Here is a 15,997-nt window from a genome sequence, read left to right on the forward strand (position 1 = left end):
TCCTCCTGCCTTCTATCTTTCCCAGCATCAGGGACTGCAGTACACCTAGCTTCCCTGTCCTTCACCATCTCCCGGAGCTTGCTCAGAGTCGTGTCCATCGAGTCAGTGATGCCATCCAACCATCTCATCCCTTGTGTCCCCCTTCTCCTCCTGCCTTCTATCTTTCCCAGCATCAGGGTCGTTTCCAGTGAATCAGCTTTTCCCATCAGGTGGCCAAAGTATTGGAGCTTCAGCTTCAGTAGCAGTCCTTCCAATGAATATTCAGGGTTGATTTTTTTAGGATTGACTGGTTGGATCTCCTTGCAGTCCAGGGGACTCTCAGGAGTCGTCTGTAACACCACAGTTCGAAAGCATCAATTCTTCAACGTTCAGCCTTCTTCTTTGCCCTGGAAGATTTGGAAAGAACACTTTCTTGGGTCTTAACCACAAGAGATTCTGGTTTAGTAGAACAAGGCTGGAACCCAAGAATCATTTATGAAGCTTCACAGTGATTAGACTGGCAAGAAGAGTGCCCTAAATACAAGACTTTGCATCTTCAAATTGACTTTTATTGAAATGTGGAGCATGTGACCTGCTGGACATAAGACTTGGATATCATGCCTATGTGTTTGGAGGTTCTGCCTTATTGGTTCTTCTTTTGTTAAATGTTCATCTTGGCCACTCTGCTTTTCACTCCCAGTGAACCACAGAGGGTCTGCAGTAACCCAAGGGAGGGTGGGGCAGTGGGCTAGTAGCCTCTCCGTCAAGGTCTTTCCGTCTGTCTGGACTGAGCTGCTGCTGAGTGACTGTTGTCAGACTCCCACAGTTTAAAAGTAGTTCTTTTCACTTTAAGTGGCTCTTCCGTGTCTTTTTTATGCCCCCTTATAAAGAGTTGTGGGAGAAGGCAATGGGAACCCACTCCAGTACTCTTGCCTGGGAAATCCTGTGGATGGAGGAGCCTGATGGGCTGCAGTCCGGGGGGTCGCTAACAGCGGACAGGACTGAGCAACTTCACTTTCACTTTTCACTTTCATTCACTGGAGAAGGAAATGGCAACCCACTCCAATATTCTTGCCTGGAGAATCCCAGGGACGGGAGCCTGGTGGGCTGCCGTCTATGGGGTCGCACAGAGTCGGACACGACTGACGTGACTTAGCAGCATAGAGTTGTATTGTAATGAAAGTTCACAGGTGGATTTGTTTCTTTTCTTTTTGACATGCTTATTTGTCTCCCTCAACAGAAACAATAATAACTTACATTGTTTCAGACTTTAAAAAAAAAAAAGTTTCTTTTTTTTTCACAAACACTAACAAGGGTTCAGACTCCTATTCAGGAGATCTGGCCTGTCTCTTGGTGGCCTAAGCTATTGAATTGAGTAGTATTTACAAAATTTCTGTTGTTGTTGTTGTTTTGTTTTTAGGGATAGAGTTTTTTTGCAGTTTTCTCAGGCCAAAATCTGCATCTCTCAGGGGATCAGCCCTTAACCACAGACCAGGATGTGTGCGCAGAGCAGGTCAGGAGGGACGGGGACCACACTTCCTGCCGCGTTCTGCCTTTGCAGTCAGTGACAGCCTAGCATCAGCCCATACTGGCCCCACCCACCTGCCTGTGGCTTTAGTTTGTTGCTTTGCTGAGGTCTAAATGCTCTTCACTGTGAACCCACACCATCCTTTACCTTAAAAACTTGCCTTACCACTGCTTTCTGGCTCAAAATTACCATCTTTTCTCCAGATTCCTAAAGTGCTGTCTTCCAGCTTGTCCCAATATGTCAGTGTTTTCTGTGTGATTGGGAGTGCCTGTGTTCCCACCCTGGCTCTGTCTCCAGTTACCCAGGTGTCTTTGGACAAGTCCATTAGCCCTCTGGGCCTCAGTTCAGTTCAGTTCAGTCACTCAGTCTTGTCTGACCCTTTGTGACCCCATGGACTGCAGCACGCCAGGCTTCTCTGTCCTTCGCCAATTCCCGGGGCTTGCTCAAACTCGTATCCATTGAGTCGGTGATGCCATCCAACCATCTCATGCCCTGTCATCCCCTTCTGCGTTCAGCATCAGGGTCTTTTCCAGTGAGTTAGTTCTTCTCATCAGGTGGCCAAAGTATTGGAGCTTCAGCTTCAGTATCAGTCCTTCCAATGAATATTCAGGAGTAATTTCCTTTAGGATGGACTGGTTGGATCTCCTTGCAGTCCAAGGGGCTCTCAAGAGCCTTCTCCAACACCATAGTTCAGAAGCATCAATTCTTCAGCACTCAGCTTTCTTTATGGTCCAACTCTGACATCCATACATGACTACCAGAAAAACCATAGGTTTGACTAGACAGACCTTTGTCGGCAAAGTAATGTCTCAGTGTGTTTATATCTGTAAGATATGTGAGGGCCTCAGTATGTTCGTATCTGTAAGATGAGGATACTGGAGAAGGCAATCTGAGGCTTCTGTCGTATTATGGATGTCTCTCCATTTAGAAGGCAGACTTCATACGGGAGGAAGTTCATGGTGGAAAGAGCAGAAGCTCTGCAGTTCAAGAGACTGATGTTTAATTCCAGGCTCCTTTTCCCCCCAGTAATTGAGCAAATTACTTTACCTCTCTGAGCCCTAATTTCCCCAACAATAAAACAAGGGTAACTCTGAGTATCCATCACCCAGGAATGTGAAAATTAAGTGAGAAAGAGTGCCTCTAACATGGTGCAGGGCTTTCAGTAGACATCTTTTAAGATAGATTTCCCCTTCAGTCATCAAATGAAGCTGCATGTTACATTCGAAAGAATCAGTTGCTTTAATTCTAGAGACTGACCACTGCAGGGGAAAGTGGGTTTTCTCACTTTTCATTCCCAAGTGCTCTCCTGGGACAATTCCCAAGTGCTCTCTATGATCTGGAATACGAACTCAAGACTGGGATGTTAGAAACACTTAAAATTCTAGTGCAACACTCAAAGGTAATATTTTTTATACCTTTTTAAAATTAATTTTTATTGGAGTACAGTTTTCAATTTTGTGTTCATTTCTGCTGTACAGCAAAGTGAATCATCTATAGGTAGGCAGGCATTCCCTCTTTTTCAGCCTCCTTCCCGTTGAGGTGGCCACAGAGCACTGAGGAGAGTCCCGCGCTGGACAGTAGGATCACATCACTTCATACATTTGTTGTTGTTTAGCTGCTCAGTCACGGCCATCTCTTCTGTGTCCCCATGGACTGTAGCCCACCAGGCTCCTCTGTCCTTGGGATTTCCCAGGCAAGAATACTGGAGTGGGCTGCCATTTCCTTCTCCATCTTTATACATAGTAGTGTATATATGTCAATCCCAATCTCCCAATTCATTCGACGCCTCCCTTCCCTCCCTCGGTATACAAAAGTTTGTTTTCTCTATATCTGTGTCTTTATTTCTGGTTTGCAGATAAGCTCATCTGTACCATTCTTCTAGATTCTATATATAAGCAGTATTATACAATATTTGTTTTTCTCTTTCTGACTTACTTCACTCTGTATGACAGTTTCTCAGTCTATCTATGTCTCTGCAGATAGCACCATTTCATTCCTTTTTATGGCTGAGTAATGCTCCATTATATATATGTACCACATCTATATCCATTCCTCTGTCGATGAACATTTAGATTGCTTCCATGTCCTGGCTGTTGTAAATAGTGCTGCAGTGAGCATTGGGGTGTGTGTGTCTTTTTGAATTACGGTTTTCTCTCGCTATATGCCCAGGAGCAGGATTGCTAGATCATATGGCAGTCCTGCTTTCAGCTTTTTGAGAAACCTCTAAACTATTCTCCTTAGTGACTGTATCAACTTACATTCCCACCAGTAGTGTAGGACGGTTCCCTTTTTTCCACATCCTCTCCAGCATTTATTGCTTGTAGATTTTTTGATGATGGCCATTCTGATTGGTGTGAGGTGACACCTCATTGTAATTTTGATTTGCATCTCTCTAGTAATTAATGATGTTGAGCAATTTTTTCATGTGTTTGTTGGCTGTCTCTATGATGGCCGGCAAACACTTGAAAAGGTAGTATTTAAGTCTTTGTGTTTATTGCAAACAAGGAGATAATAACAGGAATCAGGTAAAGGACCCTCATTTTCCAGAAGCTTAATTTTACTGTTTGCCCCAAAGTGGCAAATCCTTTTAAATTCTCTTTGCTGTGAAGAGGCATATCCTCTTTCCATCCCACATGAGCTACCACAGCATCCTGGAGAGATCATTACATGGCTCATTGGATTATAAGAGAGAAGGATAAGAGAGTAAACAAACAAAGTGTGTCTAAGTGTGTAAGAATAAAGATAGGCCTGGATTGAATGTGAATGTGTGATCTTTAAAAAAAATTATGTATGTATGTATAGCTTTCCTAGCTCTTTGATGCACCAATCAGCAATGTTGACCAACTCACCAGGGAGACGTTAATATCTAAGAAAGTAATCCTCGCTGCTAAAAGGAACTAGGGCTTATTGGAACATAGCATCTAGTAGTCACCAAGATGGTTTTGCTCCACAGATGACATTAATGGTTATTGTTGGATGAGTCTCTTTGACAGAGAAGTTATTAGTGTAGTCACTCTGTTCTGTTGTTGAATAAGTCTTGAGAAAGGTCTTATTTCTCTGGAGGGAGATCTTTTCTAGCAAAGGAGAGATTCCCAATTTATCTTTATAGATATAACACCTAAACATTACTCATGAGGTGACTTAGACCAAAAGCATTCCTAAGAGAAAGTACCATTTGGTACCCCAGAGAGAAGAATGTTGAAAACATTTATAGATCTGTTCTCAAAAAGCTGCTAAACTCTCTGTCACTGATGGCTTTTCACGGTGACGCTAGAGGCCTTGACGTTTCACCACAGTGTTGGTGAATCCAGCTGGCTCCTTCCTGTGAGGTTTAAGTGATGTGTTTCTTTAATGAACCTTGAGTGGATCCCTTCTCCAGACTACAGAGCATGGCATGGTTGATTGCTGAGGCTTCTTGTTCTGCGAATGAAATTCCTTGACATATTTCATTAATGTTCTGTAATTATATAGCCAGATGTTCTTTCATAGTTATACATCAGCAGCCACTGGTTTTTAGCAAAAATCTCATGGGCTCTCCTATCAGTGTTTCAAAGGGAAACATGAGCATCTGGGGCAAGATATTAGCTTATTTTTTGTGTTCCTCTTTTGCTGATTCTGGGTGATGTGGGCAGTGGAAATGTTGGCTCTGTAAGACTCTCTAGACTTCCTGAAAATGTGTGGTCATGTCACCAAAAATGGTTGCAGACTCTTAAATCTAGAAATGAAATCTTTGATTCTAGGTAACGGTGAGCATATCAACTCATCTACCTGAAAGCATACATGCAATAAAGCATAAATAATGTTTGTTTTTAACTGGGTAAAACCAACTGTGATATAGTACTAATTATCTGAAAAAAATTTCTAAATCTTCCCTTTTTTGAGGGTCATGAACTTCTGGCTTTACTCTTAGTATGTTTCTGTTAGCTGTATAAACTTCATTCTCTCTCTCTCTTTGGGCCTAGAAAGCACAGGGAGCTGCCAGACAGCCTCATTTCCTTGTCCTGGATGAGATTTTTCCAGGACCGTCACTTCCCTGCTCCCGTGTGTAGAATCATTTCTCTCTAAAGTGCCCTGGTTCTGTTACAGGAGAATAACATCAGCATCTGAAATCCAGATTCAAAGCATCCATGTTTAATTGTTTCTTACAAGTCTTTAAGTGTTAGGTTGATCTAGCTAGTTGGTATGCCAGTGAATGAACTAGGCAAAATATTATGTGAAGCTGTGAGGCTTGGCTAAAATTAATTTCTTAATTGTCTATAATCAGTCAGGATGAATTAGTCAGCATTATTCACACTTAAACTAGTGGATGAAAAAATGAAAAAAAAAAAATGAAGTTGCCTTTGGTGACCACCCTTTGGATATATTTTCACTAATACTGAACAGGTTAATTTGTTCTTGAGTAATAATTTTCAGTTCTAATGCAATCATATAAACACTTGCCCTGTATTTTAGTTCTGTAATTTAAGTTCAGTTTCAGGGGATTGGTATTTCAATCTGACAGTTATTACTCAGTGGCAGCTTTAGCTACAGCTCCTTATTAGCTCTACCAGCCCACTTTATTAATTGAGTGGAAAAAATATGAGCACTTTGAGCTACAGGAATTTCACTTATCTGACATCTTTCTGGTCCACCTGCAGTGACCCCATACATGGTTATATATAAAAAGCTCTCATACAGTACAAGCTCCCTGTCAGAGAAACTCATTTTCTTTATAGAAAAAGAAACTATAGTAATTTTATTGAAGTCTATGTTTTAAGTGAACACATATCAAACTTAGACTATTTTATGTGTATGTATATGTATGTATATCTCTTTCTGGGTATTCTGTTCTATTCCATTAGTCTGTTTCTCCCTGCACCAAAACCATACTCTTAATTACCGTAGCTTTCTAATAAGATGATATCTGTTAGGGGTAAAGTCCCCTTGCTTTGTCTTTCAAGAGTGTCTCAGTTTTTCTTAGACTTTAAATCTAAAGATCAATTTGGGGAGATTTGACATCTTGTCAAGTCTTCAAACCAGGAATATGGTGTTTATCTCTCTATATAATGCTGGTGCCAAATTGACAGTTATGCCCCAAATTTAAAAGAGTTTTGAATGTTCACTTATTTAGGTCTTCTTATATGTATTTCAGTAAAGTTTTATAATTTTCACATCTTTTATTAGATTTATTTCTTGATATTGTATTAGTTTTCTGTTGCTGTATAACAGACTACACCCTCACCCCATGGTGGGGTGGGGGAGAATACCTTAGTGGCTGAAAACAACAATTAACATTATTTTACAGTCTCTGTGGTTCAGGAATTTGGGAGGAGCTTAGCTGGATAATTCTGACTCAGGGGCTCATGAGGTTGCACTCTATTATGTCAGCCAGGATTGCAGTCATCGAAAGCTTGACTGGGGCTGGAGGATCCAGTTTCCAGTGGCTCACTCATGTGACTGCCAGGTCAGAGCTGGCTGCTGTTGGCAGGAGATCTCAGTTCCTCTCAACTTGGGTCTCTCCATAATCCTACAAGTATTCATCTTTGCAGTGTGATGGCTGGATACCACCCCCCTTCCCGTCCGCCAAGAGCATGCATCCCAAGAGAGCAGGGCGGAAGCCACAGTCTTTTATGGGTAGCTTCAGAAGTCATACTCCAACCCAGTCTTCTAATAGTTACTGGTGGCAGCCCTATTCAACGTGGGGTGGCATTGCATAAGGGCATGAATTCCAGGAGGCAAGAATCACATTCAGAGATTGCTACCACTAATGCCATTTAAGTCATTTCCTTTATTTCATTTTCTGGCCATTGCTACTGCAATCAATTTCTATTTTGTTTATTTCTCTCTTACAATAAATGTACCCAGCAACATTGCTAACTCTTATTATTCTACTCATATATGTATGAATTCTTTTAAAATTTTTTAATATAGACTATCTTTTGCAAATAGTATTTCTTTTTCAAGTTGCCACTCCTTTTATTTTTTTTCCTCACCTACGGTGCTAACCAGAACTGACAATATCACAATCATCACTGAATAATGTCTTCAGTTTTTGCTTTTCTATCTTTATTCCTTTTATTTCTTGTCTTACTGGCCAGACCTTCTGTATAGTGTTGGATAAAAGCAATGATAGCAAGTATCCCTGTATCATTCTTGATTTTAAGAACATATATCAACTGTAGGATTTTATAGATACCCTTTATGAATTTAAATACTATCTTTCCTAGTCCTAGTTTGCTAAAAGGTTTTAAATCATTCAGTGGATGTTGAATTCTAACAAATGCGTTTTCTGTACATATTTTCCTCATATTACATTTCTCCTTTGGTCTATTAATGAGATCCATTCGTTTTTTGGTTGTTTGTTTTGTTTTTTTTTTCTTTCATGTTAAAGCAGCCTACTTCCCTGGAGGTCCAGTGATTAGGACTCTGGCTTCCCTTGTAGCTCAGCTGGTGAAGAATCTACCTGCAATGCAGGAGGCCTGGGTTTGAACCCTGGCTTGGGAAGATCTCTTGGAGAAGGGGAAGGCTACCCGCTCCAGTATTCTGACCTGGAGAATTCCACGGACTGAATAGTCCATGGGATCGCAAAGAGTCGGACACGACTGAGCGCCTTTCCCTTCACTTCACTGCTGCGGGCCTGGGTTCGATCCCTGGTCGGAGAACTGAGATCTGACGAGCTGTGCAGCACAGCACAGCCACAAACAGAAAGTAGCCTCGTGTTCCTGCTGCCGGCAGCCACCCCAGCACAGATGAGGCCCAGAGTGGCGTGTGCGGACTCAGGTTTCCCTCTAAGCACTGGTGTCTCCAGTGGGCCAGGTCCCAGCCAGGCAAGGGAGCTTTTCAGCAGACTGTACGGCTCCCTGTCTCATATATGCCAGCGATGGCCTCTGTCTCAGCTGATGGTATGATTCTCAAGGATGGAGAGGGATATGGTATGTACAATAAGACTGTACCTTGTTGGCACACGCCACGCTTCCCAACTTCTAAATCAGCCCATGAATTGTGTATATGAGGGAAAGGAAGGAGGCACATACACTCTAGGCCCCAGCTGTTATGAATGGGCAAAACCAAAAAGACCCAAGGAACTGGTAAGGAATTCACACTGACTTCCTTCACCACTTCAAACTATGACCGTTATGAAGCTTGATTCAGAAGCAAAGAATTCACCTCCCAAGGACTGTAATGCCATAGGAGGAATCTAGAGATTCTTCCTCAGGTGCCTGGGGTGAATGGACTTTATAACCACAGTTCATACAGGGAGCAATACTCAGGTCTCTGAAACAAACTTTCAATGTCTTGTAAGCAGTGTTACCCAAGGGGCCAGCTCCCTTGAAAGGAGGTAGCCAAATAACAGCTGATGGGCATCCTTGGGGGCAGAGTTTAGTAATTCCCTCTGCCTTTAGCCCATGTCAGTCTGTCACCTTGATGATTTCACTGCTGATAACGTTTATGAAATGAGAATCATTTTTGGGTCTCAACCTAATCAGACTCTCAGGTCTGGATTTTTCTTGCCAAGCATTGGTGAAAACAGGGAGTCAGGACATTCAGACCTAGAAAGATACCATGTGAAGCCCAGTATCTTTGATGGCGGCCTGGTGCATATTAAACACTTAATAAATCCTCTTGATCTTCTTTTTTCAAACAGATCCCGAATCAGCAAAGTAGAGCTCTTTAGATCATTCCAGAAGCTGCTAAGCAGTATTTCAGAGGACAAGTGGCCAGACTCACTCAGGTGATGTCATTGACCTACATTTTTCATATTTAGGAGGACTTCTCTTTCACTTCTGCTTTTGAATGGCAGGAAGTTTTGGCAGGAATGGTGTTTCAGTAGGCCAATGAGTACTTAGTACTGACCGCATGCCCTTCAGCCCCCATAGCCCCAGCTGCAGACATGTGTGTGATCTGAGATGTGACGGGTGCAGAGTTGGTGGGACAGAGTCACAGAGCCTGCGCACAGAATTGGGGCCTGGCCCACCCCAGGTCCTGCTTTATTCTACCTCCAGATGGAGAGCGCTGTGAAAATGTGAATGCTAGGTGTCAGTGTATTCTGTTGGGAATATTATTCTCTTTTTCTTTTGTTCAATCAGTGGCTGTGAACTAAAGCTCATTGACTTAAATTACTTTCCAAACAGGAATGTAGAGACTATAAAACCACTTCATGAGCAGGTGGGTGGGTGGAATTCAGATGCTAACAGAGTTAGGCCAAATCTCACTGGGTAAGGGCACAGTCCCCAAAAACTGACCTCACTTGGTAACACCAGCTGCATTCTAGGGGGCCCCAAAGCCACTTACACTTCTGACCAACTGACTACAAACTCAGGTTCCAACTACCCGCTCAGGTTCAGTAATCACTAGAAAAACTCACAGAACTCAGGAAAGCACCATACTTTCAATTGCCTTTTATTGTAAAAGATACAAATAAGGACCAGATAAAAGAAAGGACACAAAGGGCAAGGTCTGCAAAGGTATCCAACCTGCTGCTGCTGTGTCCCCAGGATGCACCGCCCGCCCAGCCTGTCACTGTCTGTCACCAGCCAGGAGCCTGACGCACGTTTTAGTGCCCAGTGTTTATTGGGGTTTCATCATCAAGCATGAGTTACAGAATCACTGGCCACATGATGTGACTGAACTCAATCTCTACCTTCTCTCCCCACCCCAGGATGTCAGATATCAGATGACTCAGGGCCCCAGCTTTCTGATCTCATGGTTGATCTTTCAGCCACAGCCAGCCCATCCTGAAACTATCTAGGGCCCACCATGAGTCACCCCATCAAGCAAAAAGTTGAGATCCGAGGGGTGCACCATGAATAACAAAGACACTCCTATCATCAAGGACGTTCTGAAAGTTTAGAGGTTCGCTCCCAAGAACTGGCAACAAAGACCAGCCAAATTCTGTCTCATAGAACAGTGGGGAAGTCAAGGAGTAGCTAGACACTTGCATATGAAGAGGCTGCTGCCTGTTTTCATCATGTATCCCGCAGTCAGTGTCGATGCCCTCCAGTCGTCCATGGCCAGTTTGCTTGTTTCTTGTCTGGAAGAGTCAATCAGATTGGAGCTGGGTAGGTTGCTAAATGTTCTATGCGTTAAAAACAAATCTGGACTTAGGTAAGGAGAGACTTCATTTGAAGGCTTTGTTGCAAGAGACAGGGCCTGTTACAGTAAGCGGAGAAGGACTAATGCCGTAGCAAGAGCATCACAATCTTAAGGTCTGTAAGCCTCTCGAAGAGCAGGTGCAAAGGAGAAGTTCTGTCTAAGCAAAGTTAGAGCTGGAAATGGGGGAGTGGGGTGAGCAGGTAGTGTGACGGGACCATTGAACAGGAAGTGTCGGTCCTCAGCCAGGGCTGTTAAAAGAAAGGGTTGTTAAACCTGCCTACACTGGCTCAGGCAGAGAATGGCTCAAAGTTCAGGGGTCTGCAGGAGGGAGAGAAGCATTACTGGTAATTAATATTTGGTCAAATTAGCAGGCATGTTGACTAGATTTTGTCAGTGGGTACAAACAGTTCAGCTAATCATTAAGAGACAAAGAGCGGGTGTTTGGAGGGTCTATGTCTGGCCTTGTCACAGGTAAACCAGGGGGGCATCCATGAGTCTAAGTAATGAAGAAAGGTGGTTCTTTCCAGTCTGCCATTTCCCACAACACATAAATATAGAAGGGAGGTTTCTTAACCACCGCTTGTTTTAGGAACTGAGGGCTCAGGTCAAGTTTAACATTGTCATGCATGTAGCTCCCATCCATTAACCACCGAAAAGCTGTGGGAAATTGATCAAAGGATTAGAATCAGTGTCTGCTACAATTAGCAACTCGGCTCTGTGCTGTAGTGAGTGAAGAAACAACTTGGGTCTCCTAAGATCTTGGCAAAGAACGGAAGAGTAGGAGCAGGGTAAAACCTGAATCAATGAGATATGAGCCTCAGTTTCTTCAACTATGAGATGACAAGGACATAGTTCAAGGTCAGGGTTGGGTCAAGAAGAGGATTTTGAGAAGCCTGACTCAAGTCTGAGCAAAGGAAAAAATCTTGGTCTCAAGAAAATCTTTTTATCTGGGTGTAAGTAAGACATTACTCAGCACATTAGCCTTTCTTCAGCAGTCAGAGACACTGAAGGATTTAGGAAGGGTGTTGGCTTTCATTACTCAGGAGAATATGACTAAGGTGAAAAGTACTTTGGGAAAACGCAGTTGAGAAGTTTCTAACGGCTCGATCCTAACAGTGAACATTATAGCCACGTAGAAAACTTTAAGCCAAGTAGTAGATAGTTATTATTTTTTATCTGATTCCACCAGGACCGAAAAAAGGGAAGGAAAAAAAAAACAGACTAGTATTCTGTTCATTTTTACCTGTTTTAATCCCATGTTGTTTTGTAGTGACTTTCCTACAAAGGAGCTAAGAGTCACTCTAGGACAGCATAACAGAATCCTTCCGTTCCTAAGTGTCTTGTAATAAATGTGTCTGGCCAGTCGCTGAGGTGTCTTTCTGGCCACAGTGGTGAGCTGTCCAGTGAGAACGTGTGTGCTCAGTGGTGTGTGTGCATTAGGGCGCAGAAGCTGGCGACGTACCAAGACTACAAGGAGGCTGCATCCACTTACCAGCAGGCCTGGAGTGCACTCCGGAAGCAGGCGTTTGGATCCTGGATCAGAAATCCCCCAGATTATCACCAGTTTACATGAGCAACGAGTTGTTTTCCATTCGTTCATCCTGGACTACCGTCTTCCTACATGCTAAACAGGCCTTAGATTTTCTTGTGGCTGATCAGGAAAAAAGACTGCCATCTACCAGAGCGATAGATCTCTTCTATGTCGGTTGGAATTTTGGACATGAAACAATCTATACCTGATTGAACTATGCTTTCAATCTGTGATGCTGGAGATGACTCTTGAGAGTACCTTAGTCAGCAAAGAGATCAAACCAGTCAATCCTAAAGGAGATCAGTCCTGAATATTCATTGGAAGGACTGATGTTGAGGCCGAAGCTCCAGTACTTTGGCCACCTGATGTGAAGTACTGACTCATTGGAAAAGACCCTGATGCCGAGAAAGACTGAAGGCAGAAGGGAAAGAGGGCAACAGGATGAGGTGGTCGGATGGCATCACCAGTTCAATGGACATGAACTTGGGCAAATTCTGAGAGATGGTGAGGGATAGGGAGGCCTGGTGTGCTGCCTTCCATGGGATTGCAGAGTCGGACACAACTTGGCAACTGAACAATAACAGTACTTGACTGAAGTAGCTCTCTTAAAATAGCATCTTGCTAATGACCTTGGTGTGTGTCCTGTATTTCATTTCTTCTCTAAGAATAAGAATTTGGAGTGTGATGCTGTAAAAGTACTCTGCACCAGCTCCACTTCGTGTGTTCCTCATTGATTCAGCAGGTATTTATTGGGCTGAGATGACGTTTGAATCTCTGCAAATTTTAGAGCTTTACCTGTCATAATGGACATGTATTTTGTATACCCAGCCTTGCTTCCTTTGAAGAACCATTCTTTCCTGCTTTATCCCTGAGACTGGGGTGAAGCGGACTTTCCTCATTGACTCCAGCAGTGTGAGCCAACACTGAACAGTCCTGGAACAAACACCAGGGCGTCAGGAAAGATGCCCTTTCTTCTCATATCCGGAGCTGTAAGCACCAGGTAACCTGGAACTGCCTGGGGCTGCCTTTGCCCACTGCACAGACAGCCAGCTGGAGAAGGAAGGTGATGAATGAAACAGCCCAGAGGATGAAGGCTCTCGTGACCTTGTCTGGATGCCTGAAACTAGTGCCCACTCTGGACTTCAATGATGTGACATAAATTGCTCTTGTTATTTTGAGTAAGCTCGTTTGACTCCGTTTTCTGTGACTTTCATTGGAAAGAGTTGTGTCTAAAAGGCCAAACAAAAGTCCCTATAGCAACTCAGCAGCACACCTAGAAACCAGGCCTGTTTTTACTAACATCTAGTATTTAACTCTCAACCTCTTCACCCTCTAATATACTGACTGGAAGTGGAAGCTCTCTGTGTTGGGATTACTCAAGGATCTTGTTGGTTCTTTAATATTTCTTTATAGCTTTAAATATTTTTAATAACAGCTTTATTGAGATGTAATTCACATACCAAAAAATTCACCCGTTTAAAATGTACAGTTTAGTGATTTTTAGTATATCCACAAAGATATGCAAAATCACCACAATCGATCTTAGAACATTTTTGTTCTAAACTGGGGGTGGGGGGTGCTATCTGACCCAGTACAGTACCCATCAGCAGCCGCTCCTCACATCCCCTCAAGACCCCCACTAACCCCAGGGAAGCAGCAGTCTACATTGTGTCTGTATGGATTTGCCTATTCTGAACATTTTATATAAATGAAATCATACAATATGTGATCTTTTGTGACTGGCTTCTTTCATTTAACGTGATGTTCTAAGACTCATAATGTTGTAATGTGAATTGGTAACATCATTCAGTACTTTATTCCTGTTTATGGGGTAAAAATCACATTCAGTTCTATGGATATACCACATTTTGTTATCTAATCATCAACTGATGGACTTTTAGGTTATTTCCACTTTTTGGCTATTGCCAGTATTGCTGCCGTAAACATTCATGTACAGGTTTGCTTGTGAACATATGTTCTTAATGTTTTTTAATTGCAGAAGTAATACATAAGATCTCTTTTTTTGCCTTGTTATCATTGTTGCTTCAGGCGGGGGCGGGGAGCTGCGTGGCTTCTGGACGCTTACTTCCCCATTCAGGGACTGAACCCAGGCCATGCAGTGAGACCCTCGCGTCCTAGCAACTGGGCCACCAGGAATTCCCCCACAAGGTTTTCATATTGAGCTATCCTTGAACCTTATTCTATGAGGAATCCTTTTAGCTGAGAGCAAAGACAAAAACCTCACTACCGAAGGCCAGACTTCCCACATGCTGCTTTAATCAGCCCTTTGCCTGACCTGGCCCCAAATCCTACGACATGAGAGTAGTTAAGACACCTCGACTGGCAGAAGCTTTTATCCACAGAAGACTATGCATCACTCTCATGAGATTCTGTTTTCAAAGATAAAGGTTTATTTGAGAATGTAAGGAATTAGTGTCTTTTCTTTCCTAAAATTTATGGTGTTTGTCACATGTGTACAAAATGTACCCTCAATTTAGACTTTAGACCAGAGACTAGGAAACCCTGAGAGCTAGACACCAGAGGCGTCTTCACTTTGGACTCTGCCTATTTTGTCAAGAGTCAAAAGGAGAGCTTAGACAGCCCCCTTCCCTAGGTTTTGCTTAAAACCTTAAAAATCTCTTAAAAACCCAAGTTTTGAATCTCACCTGTGCCTTCAAATCATATCTCTGCAATATTGGCAGGTTCTCAAACTTCATACATTTAGATCATGTGTTTTTACTGATAACTACTTCTAACTTTTAAGTACCTGTAAAAAAAAAAAAAAAAACTTCTTATAGAAATTTTTGAATAGACTCAAAACTAGAAAAGCACAGTGGACCCATCACCCAGACCAAACATCCATCAGCTGTACGCTGTTGTTACCTGATCTTTTCCCCACTCCACTCCAATTTCATTTTTCTTAAAACATTTTAAACTGAATTGTAGCTATCCTATTCTACCCAATAAAATTAACAATCATTCTTTAATATCTATTATGCAGGCCGTGTTTAGTTTCCCCTATTGTCTCAAAAATCTCTTTTGACTACTGATTTGTTCAAATTAGAATCCAAACAACATCCACACAGTGCATTGGATTGATGTATCTTTTGTGTCTCTAGCAGTTCACTCTCCTTTTTATGTCCATAACAAATGGGTCATTTGTCCGGTAGACTCTCTCCCATCCAGGATTTGGCTGCTTATTTCCTCCAGTGTTGATAACCGGTTCCTCTCCCCCTCATATTTCCTATAAATCTGTGGTTACATGGAGAGGCTTGATTACAGCCAAGTTCAGTTCTTCCCAGAGATTCTGCACCCTTCTGTTACATTATATTAACCTGGGGGAACATGACATCAGGCTGTCCCGCTTTCAGTGACTGATCAGAGTTCAGTGGTACCAGCATGATCTACCCCTCACCCTTTCACAGAATGGTTTTAGCAGCTGTGGCTTGAGATCCCCAAGACCACCCTCAGATTGAGGCAGTAGACAGACTCACAGAACTCAGAAAAGCTATTGTCCTCAGAGTTACCGTTTGTTACAGTGCAAGTTGGCAAAGAGAAAGGCACATGGGGAAGAGGGTCTGTACAAGCTTCTGGTTGTCCTCGCTTGCCGACGCTCCTGGCGTCTCTGACATCTGACATCTTTGCCTTGCTGACCCTGGAGAGACTGCCCCTCCTGGAGCTGGCCAGTCCCAAGCCCGCTTTCCCCGCCCGGCCCCTGCCGGTCCCTTCACACTGATGGCTCTTGCCCACATTGCCTTCTCGCCCCCAGAGCATCCTGACCTACCCTGGGGCTTCCACGTGTGGCTCCTCCTGGCATGGCCTGCCCCCTCCTCCTGTATTCCAGAACACTCTCTGGGGGGGGCTCACCCAGCACAATGCTGGGGGGC

The 15,997-nt window shown here is 43.1% G+C and overlaps 1 protein-coding gene across 5 annotated transcripts in view; it reads left to right on the forward strand.

Moving 5' to 3' along the window:
• ADAT1 (adenosine deaminase tRNA specific 1) overlaps window positions 1–13,834 on the forward strand; it is a 29,067-nt gene extending 15,233 nt beyond the window's left edge. For 4 of the 5 annotated variants that reach the window (XM_043436800.1, XM_043436801.1, XM_043436802.1 and 1 more), the window contains exons 9-10: window positions 9,132–9,218; window positions 11,969–13,834. In XM_043436800.1, coding sequence (XP_043292735.1) covers window positions 9,132–9,218; window positions 11,969–12,152 — 271 coding nt within the window. In that variant the 3' untranslated portion in view covers window positions 12,153–13,834. The remainder of the gene's footprint in view (window positions 1–9,131; window positions 9,219–11,968) is intronic. The other variant, XM_043436804.1, reaches the window with a different exon arrangement.
• The last annotated feature ends 2,163 nt before the right edge of the window (window positions 13,835–15,997 follow it).

The sequence above is a fragment of the Cervus canadensis genome, chromosome 18 (assembly GCF_019320065.1).
Source record: "Cervus canadensis isolate Bull #8, Minnesota chromosome 18, ASM1932006v1, whole genome shotgun sequence".
NCBI lineage: Eukaryota > Metazoa > Chordata > Mammalia > Artiodactyla > Cervidae > Cervus > Cervus canadensis.